At 39.0% G+C, this 15,681-nt stretch overlaps 2 protein-coding genes across 5 annotated transcripts in view; both read left to right on the top strand.

The window, feature by feature from the left end:
• The first annotated feature begins 2,695 nt into the window (after positions 1-2,695).
• The window catches only part of kpna5 (karyopherin alpha 5 (importin alpha 6)), an 89,415-nt gene continuing 76,429 nt past the window's right edge, over positions 2,696-15,681 (top strand). The window contains exons 1-2 of one of the 3 annotated variants that reach the window (XM_061882316.1): positions 2,696-2,821; positions 2,889-2,956. In XM_061882316.1, coding sequence (XP_061738300.1) covers positions 2,787-2,821; positions 2,889-2,956 — 103 coding nt within the window. In that variant the 5' untranslated portion in view covers positions 2,696-2,786. Of the gene's footprint in view, positions 2,822-2,888; positions 2,957-15,681 lie in introns of those variants that run through there. The other 2 variants (XM_061882314.1, XM_061882313.1) reach the window with 2 other exon arrangements.
• Positions 9,063-15,681, top strand: part of rwdd1 (RWD domain containing 1) — a 12,639-nt gene continuing 6,020 nt past the window's right edge. Inside the window, exons 1-3 of one of the 2 annotated variants that reach the window (XM_061882300.1) lie at positions 9,063-9,233; positions 11,841-11,906; positions 13,566-13,696. In XM_061882300.1, the coding sequence (XP_061738284.1) occupies positions 9,161-9,233; positions 11,841-11,906; positions 13,566-13,696 (270 nt within the window). In that variant the 5' untranslated portion in view covers positions 9,063-9,160. Of the gene's footprint in view, positions 9,234-10,131; positions 10,253-11,840; positions 11,907-13,565; positions 13,697-15,681 lie in introns of those variants that run through there. The other variant, XM_061882301.1, reaches the window with a different exon arrangement.

The following is a 15,681-nucleotide window of genomic DNA, read 5'->3' as shown; positions in this document are numbered from 1 at the left end:
GTTTACAGCAGGGGTGCCCATTACGTCGATCGCAAGCTACCAGTCGACCGCGGGGGGTGTGTCAGTCGATCTCGAGCCAGGCTTTTAAAAAAAATAGACCTAAAAATTAGTGATCATCAATCTTCACCAAGACGTCACTTAAATGACATTCACGGTACCGGAGGGTCTTGTGAGATGACGCTGGCTGCTGCAAGATCATTATTATGAAAATATGACCGAGAGGAAGGCGAGAAACACTTTTTATTTCAACAGACTCTCGCGCCGTACCTTCCGTCAAAACTCTAAAGGCCGACTGCACATTTCCTATCTTCACAATAAAAACCCTGCTTCATGCTGCCTGCGCTAACTACATACAGAGTCTCGAAAAACTGGCGTGCACAAGCGATCCCTCAGAAAGCTGGCGTGCACAAGTGATGTGCACGCCAGCTTTCCGAGACTCTTATTTTGTTAGCGCAGGCAGCATGAAGCAGGGCTTTTATTGTGAAGATAGGAAATGTGCAGTCGGCCTTTAGAGTTTTGACGGAAGGGACGGCGCGAAAGTCTGTTGAAATAAAAAGTGTTTCTCGCCTTCCTCTCTGTCATTTTTTCATAATAATGAACTGGCAGCAGCCAGCGTCATCTCACAAGACCCTCGGGTGCCGTGAATGTCAATCAAGCAAGCTACGGAATTTGCCGCCAATGTTTTTCTTGTAAAGTGTATGGAAGCTGGATGAATTAGATGCCAAAAACCAACCACTTTCATGTGGTATTGTACAGAAAGGACAACTTTTTTTCTCCTCCATTTGAAAATGTGGGCGTTATCATCATTACTGTCTGATTCCAATCAATGCAAGTCATCAGCATCAGGTAATACACCAACTTATATTCTTGTCTTTGTGAAAGAAAGACATCTATATGTGTTACACATGCTTGTATTATCATTAAACACATTTAACTTGTTTACAAAAATGTCTCTTTCATAAATAAATAAATATAAATGATATATATAAATGAGGTAAATGAAGGTTGGTCAATTGAAAAGTAGCTCGCCTGCAGAAAAAGTGTGGGCACCCCTGGTTTACAGAAACAGGACTGAGTTAAAACCCAGGGATACCGCTTAAGTGTACAATTGAACTATTTTTGTCTGTTTTTGAAGAAAAAAAAACCCAATACAAGTATTCAAGTATAACTGGAATAATGACTAACACAACCAGGCAAAAACCGCAGGATTTCTGAAGGATGCTCATCATAAAGTCATCTAATTTTAGGAAGTGGGGACAGGCAGGAAATGCTATTTTTCCATGTTCAAGGTAGTTTAAATTTATCTTTTAAATTATTTTTTAAATTTAATCAGATTAATGACGTGTTTAGTGAAAGTATATTTCACGCTTAATTTTATTGTGTATTAATTTTATTTGTTGGGGCCGCAAATGGCAAAGACAAAAACATAGAAATCACCAAAAATAATAGTTGGTGCTGAACTAAAAAAAATTTAATTAATCTTCCAAAATAATACAATATTTTTTGTGGGGTTATTTTCTTCCTTGAAAATACATAATGAACGGATTTGTTAATTTAAACCAATCCTGAACCTAAAATGTATTAAATTTCATAATTTCATACAAGATGGATTCAGGTTTCTATTTTTTTTTTTTTTTTTTTTTTTTGAATAGTAATGACAATTGTACAATGAATGACATTATTATTCGGGATTGTATGACTCTTGTTCTGCAAGATCGCACCTGTGGAATATTATGTATGTTTTTTTTCTACTTTTGTTTTTAATTATTGTTAAATTAAAGTGTTTTTTGCACTTTTAACATGTACTTTATGAAACAAAAATACAATATTCAACAAGCAAAATACCAATGGAATGTTATCAGAACAGGTATAGTAGCAGAAGACAAACATGGAAAGAAACAATTACATACAAGAAGTAGAAAGACCAAACGTATACAGTTATGATTTGAAACAAAACATTTTTCTAGTAGCTTAAATGTAGGTAATTGTTGGATTTAGTCTGCTTTTTTTGGACTATTTGTCTATGTTATACATTTGTTTTTTTAATGAGGGACACCTACAGAGTTTAATTTGTACTTTTATTTGTATTAAACAACAAATATATACCCACAACGTACATAAAAGTCAAGGCACTTACAATATATTCAACAATTTTACACATCCATCAGGTTGAGTAAATTATGAATTTAACAAAACATGTCAAGGAAAGAAAATAAAAGCACATACACATTGAGTATTAGAAATAATAATAAAACATATGATAAAAATACAACATTCAACAAGACCAAAAAAAAGGGCTAATTTCAATCACTTTAAATTTTTTCAATGAAGATATCAAATTAAGGGCTTTTGTGCTTTTTGACCATTTTTCAAGATTTTTTACTGAAACCCACTACTACCCACCACACAGTCTGATAGTTTATATATCAATGATGAACTATTAACATTGCAACACATGCCAATACGGCCTTTTTAGTTTACTAAATTGCAATTTTAAATTTCCCGGGACTTTTTTCTTGAAAACGTCGCGTAATGATGACGGGTACGTTATGAATATGAGCGCTGCACACACACACACAGCTAAAAGTCGTCTGCTTTAACGGCATAATTACACAGTATTTTGGAGATCTGTATTGCTGAATCTTTTGCAATTTGTTCAATTAATATTGGAGAAGTCACAGTAGAAAGATGGAGTTGGGAAGCTTTAGCCTTTAGCCACACAAACACACGGTGATTCCTTGTTTAAAATTCATGGAGGTGAAACTTTACTATGGATCAGCGCGGACATGGATCCCGACCACTTGTCAACCAGCAGGTTTGGGTGAGAAAATTGTGGTTAAAAAGTCGCCACTTACCGGATATCAGCTGAGCTTGCGCCTCCCGTACAGCTGCCGTCGACTTCCCCGAGTCTCTGCGCGTCAACACCCGGCCGTGGACGTACACTTCCGACTATCAGGTACTGTTAAACTTACTAAAACACTAACAAAACAATTGAATGATACGGGATTTCCCAGATGGCTTCATCTGGCCGGGATCTTCAGCTCTCACTGGATCGGTTCGCAGCCGAGTGTGAAGCGACCGGAATGAGAATCAGCACCTCCAAGTCCGAGTCCATGGTTCTCGCCCGGAAAAGGGTGGAATGCCATCTCCGGGTTGGGGAGGAGACCCTGCCCCAAGTGGAGGAGTTCAAGTACCTAGGAGTCTTGTTCACGAGTGGGGGAAGAGTGGATCGTGAGATCGACAGGCGGATCGGTGCGGCGTCTTCAGTAATGCGGACGTTGTACCGATCCGTTGTGGTGAAGAAGGAGCTGAGCCGGAAGGCAAAGCTCTCAATTTACCGGTCAATCTACGTTCCCATCCTCACCTATGGTCATGAGCTTTGGGTCATGACCGAAAGGATAAGATCACGGGTAAAAGCGGCCGAAATGAGTTCCCTCCGCCGTGTGGCGGGGCTCTCCCTTAGAGATAGGGTGAGAAGCTCTGTCATCCGGGAGGAACTCAAAGTAAAGCCGCTGCTCCTTCACATCGAGAGGAGCCAGATGAGGTGGTTCGGGCATCTGGTCAGGATGCCACCCGAATGCCTCCCTAGGGAGGTGTTTAGGGCACGTCCAGCTGGTAGGAGGCCACGGGGAAGACCCAGGACACGTTGGTAAGACTACGTCTCCCGGCTGGCCTGGGAACGCCTCGGGATTCCCCGGGAAGAGCTAGACGAAGTGGCTGGAGAGAGGGAAGTCTGGGCTTCCCTGCTTAGGCTGTTGCCCCCGCGACCCGACCTCGGATAAGCGGAAGATGATGGATGGATGGATGGATGGGATTTCCCACAATTATCCTAGTAAATGTCTCTAAAAACATATGAATCCGTCTCAATGCAACGCGATTGCATTCGTTTTGTTTTTATGTTTTTTTTCTAGTCCGTCGCTATCAATATCCTCAAACACAAATCTTTCATCCTCACTCAAATTAATGGGGGAATTGTCGTTTTCTCGGTCCGAATAGCACTTTTTGTTGGAGGCTCCCATTAAAAAAAAAGTGAATATGTGAGGAGCCCCCACACGTGTGACGTCATCGTCTGCGACTTCCGGTAGAGGCAGGGCTTTTCTCCAGTTGCGAACTTTATCATCGATATTCTCTACTAAATCCTTTCAGCAAAAATATGGCAATATCGCGAAATGATCAAGTACGACACATAGAATGGACCTGCTATCCCCGTTTAAATAAGAAAATCTCATTTCAGTAGGCCTTTAAGTAAAAGTTAAAGTATCAATGATTGTCCCACACACACTAGGTGTGGCAAACTTATTCTCTGCATTCGACCCATCCTCTTGTTCCAGAGGTGAGGGGAGCAGTGAGCAGTAGCGGTGGCCGCGCCCCAGAATCATTTTGGTGGTTTAACCCAAAATTCCAACCCTTGATGCTGAGTGCCGAGCAGGGAGGTAATGGGTACCATTTGTATCGGCCGGGGTTTGAACTCACAACCTACCGATCTCAGGGCAATTAATAATTCAAAACCATTAAGCCAATTATAAAATATAGGTTTTTTTACTTTCAGAAATTGACATTTATGTATAGAAAATGTTGCTTCCAGCATAATAATGTTGACAAAACATTGATTATTATACCAAATTTGATATATTTTATTGTGAATGGGGACATCTCCACACCCTTGTCTCTCTTAGCCAATTTCTGATCTCCTCCCAAAACACATGTACACTCTCACATTCCACAAACAGATGGTTGACATCCTCTGCAGCTCCACAGATATAACATCCGTCAACCTTCATGTTAAATTTTCCATCCATCCATTTTCTACCCCTTATTCCCTTTTGGGGTCGCGGGGGGCGCTGGTGCCTATCTCAGCTACAATCGGGCGGAAGGCGGGGTAAACCCTGGACAAGTCGCCACCTCATCGCAGGGCCAACACAGATAGACAGACAACATTCACACTCACATTCACACACTAGGGCCAATTTAGTGTTGCCAATCAACCTATCCCCAGGTGCATGTCTTTGGAAGTGGGAGGAAGCCGGAGTACCCGGAGGGAACCCACGCATTCACGGGGAGAACATGCAAACTCCACACAGAAAGATCCCGAGCCTGGATTCGAACCCAGGACAGCAGGAACTTCTTATTGTGAGGCAGACGCACTAACCCCTCTGCCACCGTGAAGCCCATGTTAAATTTTAGTTTCAAAAAAATCCATTGATGGGTATAGTCCATTAATAATTTTAAAAATTGTATGTATTTAAGTTTGGGAGGAATTGGTTATGTAATACATCTTGTCCTTATTTTCCTTAGCTCAACTTTTGTAAACTCCTTCAGGATATATTGTCTATGAATTGTGCCCCGAAAATATTATTTCATTAAGGAACCCCAACACAGTATCGCTGTTGTTTAAGCTTCTTGAAGTAAACAGGAAGTAATAAAAAAAAAAAAATCATCAAATCCCTTTGGCCCTACAAGCTTTTGATCTGTTTTCTAAAGCTTCTGGACTTAAACACGGACAAGTGTGAAATACTCACCTTGCATGATTGTCCAAGCACAACATTGCACAATATCAAAGTGAAAGATGAGGTGACATAATTAGACATTCCTATGTGTCAAAACAAGATCAGAGCTGATAAGTTCAACTTTGAAAACCGAATTGATCAATCCAATCAATCCAGCGATTGATTGATTGATACTTTTATTAGTAAATTGCACAGTTCAGTACATATTCCGTACAATTGACCACTAAATGGTAACACCCGAATAAGTTTTTCAACTTGTTTAAGTCCACGTTACTCAATTCATGGCGGGACTTATCCATCTTTGGAAGAATCTCGCTGACTAAAGTGGATGACATATCCAGACTTATCTACCCGGCTTGTTCCCTGCCTGCTACAACCAATTAGATTGTCAAAGGCCTACTGAAATGAGATTTTCTTATTTAAACGGGGATAGCAGGTCCATTCTATGTGTCATACTTGATCATTTCGCGATATTGCCATATTTTTGCTGAAAGGATTTAGTAGAGAACATCGACGATTAAGTTCGCAACTTTTGGTGCTGATAAAAAAGCCTTGCCTGTACCGGAAGTAGCAGACGATGACGTCACCCGTGTGAGGGCTCCTCACGTTCTCACATTGTTTATAATGGGAGCCTCCAGCAGCAAGAGCTATTCAGACCGAGAAAACGACAATTTCCCCATTAATTTGAGCGAGGATGAAAGATTTGTGGATGATGATATTGATAGCGAAAGACTAGAATTTTTTTTTTTTAATTAATAAAGTAAAAAAAAAAAAAAGGCGATTGCATTGGGACAGATTCAGATGTTTTTAGACACATTTACTAGGATAATTCTGGGAAATCCCTTATCTTTCTATTGTGTTGCTGGTGTTTTAGTGAGATTAATTAGTACCTGATAGTCAGAGGGGTGTGTCCACGGGTGTCTTGACGCCAGTCTCTGAGGGAAGTCACTGCAGATACAAGGACGGCGCAAAATCCACAGATCTCTGATAAGGGGCGACTTTTTACCACAATTTTCTCACCAAAACCTGCTGCTTGACATGTGGTCGGGATCCATGTTCACTTGACCGCTCTGATCCATAGTAAAGCTTCACCTCCGGGAATTTTAAACAAGGAATCACCGTGTGTTTGTGTGGCTAAAGGCTAAAGCTTCCCACCTCCATCTTTCTACTTTGACTTCTCCATTATTAATTGAACAAATTGCAAAAGATTCAGCAACACAGATGTCCAGAATGGTGTTTAATTGCGCGATGAAAAGAGAAGACTTTTAGCCGCGAGTCGTGCAGCGCTAATATTTCCTGACAGTCTGTGACGTCACGCGTACACATCATCATTCCGCGACGTTTTCAACAAGAAACTCCGCGGGAAATTTTAAATTGCAATATTGTAAACTAAACTGGCGGTATTGACATGTGTTGCAATGTTAATATTTCATCATTGATATATAAACTATCAGACTGTGTGGTCGGTAGTAGTGGGTTTCAGTAGGCCTTTAAGTAAGCGGATAGTTTTCCGATCGTTTTTACACACACAAACGTTGTTTGAATAATTATTGCTTGTGTGGATATACTTCTATTTATTTTCTCCTGGACAAGGCGGCCCTTTTCCCGCTAGACAAACGATGTAAAGTATGTCACTGGCGGTACTGGGAAAAATGCTCGCTGACCTTCCTCATCGCTGGCCTATATATATATATATATATATATATATATATATATATATATATATATATATATAATAAATACAGTTGCGATCAAAAGTGTACAGACACTTGTAAAGAACATAATGTGCTGGCTGTCTTGAGTTTCCATTAATTTCTACAACTCTTATTTTTTTGTGATACAGTGGGGCAAAAAAGAATTTAGTCAGCCACCGATTGTGCAAGTTCTCCCACTGAAAATGATGACAGAGGTCTGTAATTTTCATCATAGGTACACTTCAACTGTGAGAGACAGAATGTGGGGGAAAAAATCCAGGAATTCACATTGTAGGAATTTTAAATTATTTATTTGTAAATGATGGTGGAAAACAAGTATTTGGTAAACCATTCAAATCTCTCACTGATGGAAGGAGGTTTTGGCTCAAAATCTCACGATACATGGCCCCATTCATTCTTTCCTTAACACGGATCAATCGTCCTGTCCCCTTAGCAGAAAAACAGCCCCAAACATGGCCGGCTCTACGCAGGGGCAAGAGGGGGCAGAGCCCCCTTAAATAAATGTCTTGCCCCCTCAAATCTAAATTTGATAAAGCAAATTTTAATAAACTCACAAAATTACTACATTACTTGATCATTTCAAGATATTGCCATATTTTTGTTGTAAGGATTTAGAAGAGAACATCCACGATAGAGTTCGCAACTTTTGGTCGCTAATAAAAAAGCCTTGCCTGTACCGGAAGTAGCAGACGATGTGCGCGTGACGTCACGGGTTGTAGAACTCCTCACATTGTTTACAATCATGGCCACCAGCAGCGAGAGCGATTCGGACCAAGAAAGCGACGATTTCCCCATTAATTTGAGCGAGGATGAAAGATTCGTGGATGAGGATAATGAGATTGAAGGACAAGAAAAAAAAAAAGAGAGAGAGGGCAGTGGGAGCAATTCAGATGTTATTAGACACATTTACTATGATAATTCTGGAAAATCCCTTATCTGCTTATTGTGCTACTAGTGTTTTAGTGAGATTATATAGTCGTACCTGAAAGTTGGAGGGATGTGGCCACGGATGTGGTGACCGCCAGTGTTTCTGAGGGAAGCCACGGAGGAGGCAATAGAGTTGCAGCTGCCTCTTTGACAGCTGCAGGAGGAACGACACAAGCTCCGCTCATGTCTACGGTGAGAGCCGACGTATCATCACAATTTTCTCGCCGAAACTTTCCGGTTGACATGTGGTAGAGAACCATGTTCGCTTGACCGCTCTGTTCCATGTTAAAGCTTCACCATCATCTTTAGGGAATGTAAACAAAGAAACACCGGCTGTGTTTGTGTTGCTACAGCTGGCCGCAATACACCGCTTTCCACCAACAGCTTTCTTTTTTTGTAGTCTCCATTATTAATTGAACAAATTGCAAAAGATTCAGCAACACAGATGTCCAGAATACTGTGTGATTATGCGATTAAAGCAGACAACTTTCAGCCGTAATCGGTGCTGGAAGAACATGTCCGCTACACCCCGTGACGTCACGCGTACGCGTCATTATACGCGTCATCATAGATGTATATTTGTCATTCAATAAAAAAAGGAAAAAACAAACCAAAAAAAACCACCAGGGAAAAGAAAGAAAAAGAAAAAAAGGTTGTCGCTTGACGATGACGTCATGTCAATAAGGTTCTGTTGTATGTTCAATAAAGTTAGTGAAGCGAAAAAAATGTATTTCAGACAGAAATAGCAGATAACAGAAAACCAATTGCGTTACCGTCAGAGCGAATACCGAATAATATTAATGAATAATAGATGAAGATATTGAATTATTTAGTTATATCTGCTGTTACAAGCCTACGTGAAGCATCTAAATTCAAATAAATCATCCAAAATAAAGTGAGTAGTATCAGACAAAATAAACAGAGCTAGATAGAATCGATCGTCGCAACAACACGCCTTGACGATATCTCGAATATTGTGATGTCTTTTAGATAACTTGCAGCTCCACAAACATGACAGACTACGCTGAAGAGCAGAGGAATGAATTAGAAGCAATAGAGTCAATATACCCGGACTCTTATACAGGTAGGAATTGAAGCAGAAGGAAGGACGTGGGAAGAAATGCTAACGTTTGCTTAGCTAGCTATGGCAAAATAAGCTAGCTCGGCTTGTTCACGTTGTAGACAAAATAGAACTCTACTGCTTTTAAGACTTGCTATCATTCATTTAATCATTCCTTTAATAAGTGTTTTTGTCACTGTCGCAGCGCTACAATTGAAGTAAGTGACATGCTGGTGCATTAATGACCTACTGAAATTAGAGTTTCTTATTTAAACTGGGATGGCAGGTCCATTCTATGTGTCGTACTCGATCATTTCGCGATATTGCCATATTTTTGCTGAAATGATTTAATAGAGAACATCGACGATAAAGTTTGCAACTTTAGCTCGCTAATAAAAAAGCCTTGCCTGTACCGGAAGTAGAAGATGATGTGCGCGTGACGTCACGGGTTGTAGAGCTCCTCACATCCGCACATTGTTTACAATAATAGCCACCAGCAGCTAGGGCGATTCGGACCGAGAAAGTGATAATTTCCCCATTAATTTGAGCGAGGATGAAAGATTTGTGAATGAGGATAGTGAGAGTGAAGGACTAGAAAGAAAAAAAAGGCAATCAATCAATGTTTATTTATATAGCCCCAAATCACAAATGTCTCAAAGGACTGCACAAATCATTGCGACTACAACATCCTCGGAAGAACCCACAAAAGGGCAAGGAAAACTCACAACCAGTGGGCAGGGAGAATTCACATCCAGTGGGACGCCAGTGACAATGCTGACTATGAGAAACCTTGGAGAGGACCTCAGATGTGGCCCCCCCCCCCCCTCTAGGGAAGGACAGTGGGAGCGATTCAGATGTTATTAGACACATTTACTATGATAATTCTGGAAAATCCCTTATCTGCTTATTGTGTTACTAATGTTTTAGTGAGATTATATGGTACCTGAAAGTCGGAGGGGTGTTGTGGCCGCCAGTGTCTCCGGTGGGAGGAGGTAATACTCCGCAGCAGCTGCAGAAGGACGCAAGCTCCGCTCATAACTGCAGTAAGAGCCGACTTATTACCACAATTTTCTCACCGAAACCTGCCGGTTTACATGTGGTTGGGAACCATGTTCGCTTGATCGCTCTGTTCCATAGTAAAGCTTCACCTTCGGGAATTTTAAACACAGAAACATCGGCTGTGTTTGTGTGACTAAAGGCAGCTGCAATACACCGCTTCCCACCTACATCTTTCTTTGTTGACTTCTTTATTATTAATTGAACAAATTGCAAAAGATTCAGCAACACAGATGTCCAGAATACTGTGTAATTATGCGATTAAAGCTGACTACTTATAGCTTGGATCGGACTGGAAAAAAAGGTCCGCTACAACCCGAGACGTCAAACGCACCCGTCATCATACCGCGACGTTTTCAACAGGATACTTCGCAAGAAATTTAAAATTGCAATTTAGTAAACTAAAAAGGCCGTATTGGCATGTGTTGCAATGTTAATATTTCATCATTGATATATAAACTATCAGACTGCGTGGTCGGTAGTAGTGGGTTTCAGTAGGCCTTTAGGCTTTTAGTTTATTGATATGTTTACTACAACTCTTTCATACATTCTTCACAGTTCATAAAAAGGCTGCTGGGAAAGTCAACATTGCGGGATTGAACGATGTCTCTATTCTTAAAAAAAGTTGAAGTACATCTTCAGGTGACAGTAAAATAAACATATTAAAACAAGTGATATATAATTAATACCCATTATAAATGGATTTTAAGAGTATGTGAAAGTTCAACTTCTACCTTGTTTACTTCCCCGACGACCTCCTTAAAGACCTCAATCAGAAATATCAAGTAGCTAAAATTCGCCAAACATGGATAGTGTTTTGCATATTTCCCATCATCAATTCAACACGATTCTAGATTCAAAAACGATTTTTTTCCCGATTCAAAAGGATTCTCTGTTCATTCAATACATAAGATTTCAGCAGGATCTACCCCAGTCTGCTGACATGCTAGCGGAGTGGTAGATTTTTGTAAAAACCTTTTATAATTGTAAAGGACAATGTTTTATCAACTGATGATTGCAATAATGTAAATTTGTTTTAACTATTAAACGAACCAAAAATATGACCTTTTTTATCTTTGTGAAAATATTGGACACTGTGTGTTGTCAAGCTTATGAGATGCAATGCAAGTGTAAGCCACTGTGACACTATTGTTCTTTTTTTATATATAAATGTCTAATGATAATTTCAATGAGGGATTTTTAATCACTGCTATGCCGGAATTATAACTAATATTGATAATATTCATTTTTGTTTCACTACTTTTGGTTTGTTCTGTGTCGTGTTTGTCTCCTCTCAATTGCTCTGTTTATTGCAGTTCTGAGTGTTGCTGGGTCAGGTCTGGTTTTGGAATTGGATTGCATTGTTATGGTATTGCTGTGTATTGTTTTGTTGGATTGAAAAAAAAAAAAAAATCCCAAAAAATTAAAATCGATTTTTAAAAAATGAGAGTCGATTCTGAATCGCACAATGTGAGAATCGCGATTCAAATTCGAATCGATTTTTTCCCACACCCCTAGTATGTGTGTATATGTATTTGCTATATTTTATGAAAATGTGTTCCTGTGTGATTGCAGTGTTTTCAGAGGATCCTATCAGCTTCACTATCACTGTAACATCAGACGCGGACGAAAATGGTGACAGTGAGTATTCTGCTGTATGTCACAGTAAATGTCTTTCTTCTTTTTTTTACTGTCAACTCAGCACAAGTTTGCAAAAAAAGAAAGTATATGGAGTCGTCCACTAAAATATGATACAGATTGGTTAAATGTTCAATTTTCTAAATCAGTAACTGAAATCAGTCTGATGAGTGTTATATATTTTACATTACATTGATTTTGTAGAATGTTATAAAAGACATTTGTAAAAAAATTATTGAATTAATTGCGAAAAAGCTCCATTATTTTTGAACATATTCTTTACACAACAGAGGTAGGCATAATATTAACAGGTTAACACAATGTTGTACAGTGGGGCAAAAAAGTATTTAGTCAGCCACGGATTGTGCAAGTTCTCCCACTTAAAATGATGACAGAGGTCTGTAATTTTCATCATAGGTACACTTCAACTGTGAGAGACAGAATCTGATGGAAGGAGGTTTTGGCTCAAAACCTCACGATACATGGCCCCATTCATTCTTTTCTCAACACGGATCAATCGTCCTGTCCCCTTAGCAGAAAAACAGCCCCAAAGCATGATGTTTCCACCCCCATGCTTCACAGTAGGTATGGTGTTCTTGGGATGCAACTCAGTATTCTTCTTCCTCCAAACACGACGAGTTGAGTTTATACCAAAATGGATACATGGATGATACAGCAGAGAATTGGGAGAATGTCATGTGGTCAGATGAAACCAATATAGAACGTTTTGGTATAAACTCAACTCGTCGTGTTTGGAGGAAGAAGAATACTGAGTTGCATCCCAAGAACACCATACATACTGTGAAACATGAGGGTGAAAAATTCATGCTTTGGGGCTGTTTTTCTGCTAAGGGGACAGGACAATTGATCCGTGTTAAGGAAAGAATGAATGGGGCCATGTATCGTGAGATTTTGAGCCAAAACCTCCTTCCATCAGTGAGAGCTTTGAATGGTTGACCAAATACTTATTTTCCACCATAATTTACGAATAAATTCTTTAAAATTCCTGGATTTTTTTTCACATTCTGTCTCTCACAGTTGGAGTGTACCTATGATGAAAATTACAGACCTCTGTCATCATTCTAAGTGGGAGAACTTGCACAATCGGTGGCTGACTAAATACTATTTTGCCCCACTGTATATTCATAAATGAGTGCTATGTTTCTGTAATGACTATTTTGGGCAGAGGAAAAACCTTCCCAGATATTCTGAAAATACAAGTTCACTGTTTTTTTTTTCTAGAAATGTGTACTTCAGATGTTGTACAATATATACCAGGACAATGTTTTTGGAATAAAACTTAAAAAGAGGCAAACCTAAGACTATAAAAATTGGACCCATTACTTCCCTGCTAGGGACTCAGCATCAAGGGTTGGAATTGGGGGTTAAATCACCAAAAATGATTCTCGAGCGCAGGTGTCGCTGCTGCTCATTGCTCCCCTCACCTCCCAGGGTGTGGAGCAAGGGGATTGGTCAAATGCAGAGGTTAATTTTACCACACCTAGTGTGTGTGTGACTATCAGTGGTACTTAACCTTAACTTTTTTAAATATTTCCAACCTCACTATGAACAAGTTTGGTAGAAGTTACTTAAATTCTCTCTGATTAAAAGCTGAATGGAAGGTTGAAGGCATGATTGACAGCTTGCTCTTTTACATTGCAGCTGTGGAAGCAACTTTAAAGTTCACCTATGTGGAAAAATACCCTGATGAGCCACCTCTGTGGGAGGTCCACTCCCAGGAGAACCTGGAGAACAACGATGTAGAGGACATCCTCACTTTACTGCAACAACAGGTGTGTATGTCCTCCTTGTGGAGGTCCAAAGTGTTGTATTCATGTCACAGAAAACTAATTCACCATCATGTGGAGACGCCATGAGATGAGGATATGGAAGAAGTCAAGATAATGTCCTTCTTGCTCTAGATTTCACCTGGTAGGTTTAACAAAACGGAAAAAAACAAAGTCAGCTTAGGATCAACTAATACAAATCGTCTGTTAGGAGAAATTTTATGAGATGATCATAAAATGTTTCAAAAACCTCTTATAACGTTACCTTATTAATGTGTAAGGTTATGGAGACAAAATACAGCCAGTAAGATTTGGTAACCCCCAAAAAAACGATATTGTTGAAAATTTGCGTTGTCACCAAAACAAGTTTTGGCAACAAGTAACTACAAACACTGGAAAAAATACAATGTTTTTGGTGGAACATTTTGTGTATCATTATATGATAACAATGCCAATCTTCATATTGTTGTACATGGTTATTGTTTTTGTGTGTTTCACAGGTCTTTATTGACAACTTTTCCTTTTTTACATGCACTTCTCTTTTTTACGGTTTCAAATTAATGGCAGTGATTTGACTTGTGAAAAGGGAAAGCCTGTAAAAGACACTAAAATAATAACAGTGTACTAAAACATGAATATTGGCATTGAAAACATGTCATGATACAAAAAAATATCCACCAAATATATAGTATTTTTTTTTTTTGTGTTTGTATTTATTTGCTACCAAAACTTATTTCGGGGGCCAGTACAACTTTTAAAATGTTTTTTTTTTCTGATAGAAAATAAAATCCCGATACCAAATTTTATTAGCAATGTTTTGTCTCTATTTTAGGTTATATTTAAAACAGGGTTGCGCCAATTGATATACCAATGATCAGTATCGGCAGATACTAAGAAAAATTACACGATCTTCTAGCGGATACCTTATTTATTTTGAGTCCACCAGCTGACAGGCGGTTAATAAGTTAATAACCATCACCTCCATTGTGGAAAATAAAGTACATTACAAGTATTATTATCACTGGAGGAAATGTTACACACATTTAGGGAGAGGATGATCTAACTTCATCTTAGGAGCACCTTTGTTGTTTTAGCAACCAGATGTCCACCAAAAGAAAGGGCGGTCCATCCATACATTGGTAGTGTTGATATCAAGAGTAATATCAGTATAGGATCGATATTAAGAGTGATTAGGTCGATATTTTTATTTTTATTGTTTACAAACTCAGGGAAAATGTCCCTCGACACAGGAATAATTTGAAAATTGGTTTGTTTTGTTATTGTATATTATTGACTTTGTCTTGTTCAAACAATTGTAAGTCATAAAGAGAATAAGGAACCAGTTTAGATATTGTATTGATATTGTAAAACTGGCAATAGCACTCACCATACATACATTAAAACATTCACAGTTCACAAATTTGATTGGTATCAGTATAGACAGCATTAAACCCTGACTGAAGCATTCCTAATTTTAAATCATACAAGTTTCTTGACTGATTGTTGTCATGTGCTTTTTTTTTTGCACGTGTAATCATTTATAAGTGTTCTGATTGCACAGTATAGACCATATATGATATAAATGATATCAATTTGGCCGACGGTAGCGCTTTCGTATTGTTAATGCATGTTGATAACACATTGTAGCTGTCTCAACGCAAAGAAGCGTCCTTGCTAGCGGCTAACATCCCTCCACAGTGCAAGTCAGCAATAATAGACTTCATGGCGGCCAATAAACTAAGTTTCTTACAAATATCATCTCCGGTTACACTACGCAGGAAGATATGGCAACCGCAAGTTAGAGCTGTGAATGTAAACAAAGTAGGTGAATTGATACAAATATCGACAGTAATCATACCAAGTAGTACAGTATCAGGTCGATAACCTAGTGGTTAGATGATTATTTTTTAGTGTTTACAAACTCAGTACGGTAAATAAGTCAGCGGACATGGGAGGACTTTTAAGTCTATACAACTATGTAAATAGTAGGT

The sequence above is a fragment of the Nerophis ophidion genome, linkage group LG21 (genome assembly GCF_033978795.1).
Source record: "Nerophis ophidion isolate RoL-2023_Sa linkage group LG21, RoL_Noph_v1.0, whole genome shotgun sequence".
Classification (NCBI taxonomy): Eukaryota; Metazoa; Chordata; class Actinopteri; order Syngnathiformes; family Syngnathidae; genus Nerophis; species Nerophis ophidion.
Note: the sequence above shows the minus strand (reverse complement) of the source record. Positions and strands in the feature narration are given on the sequence as shown.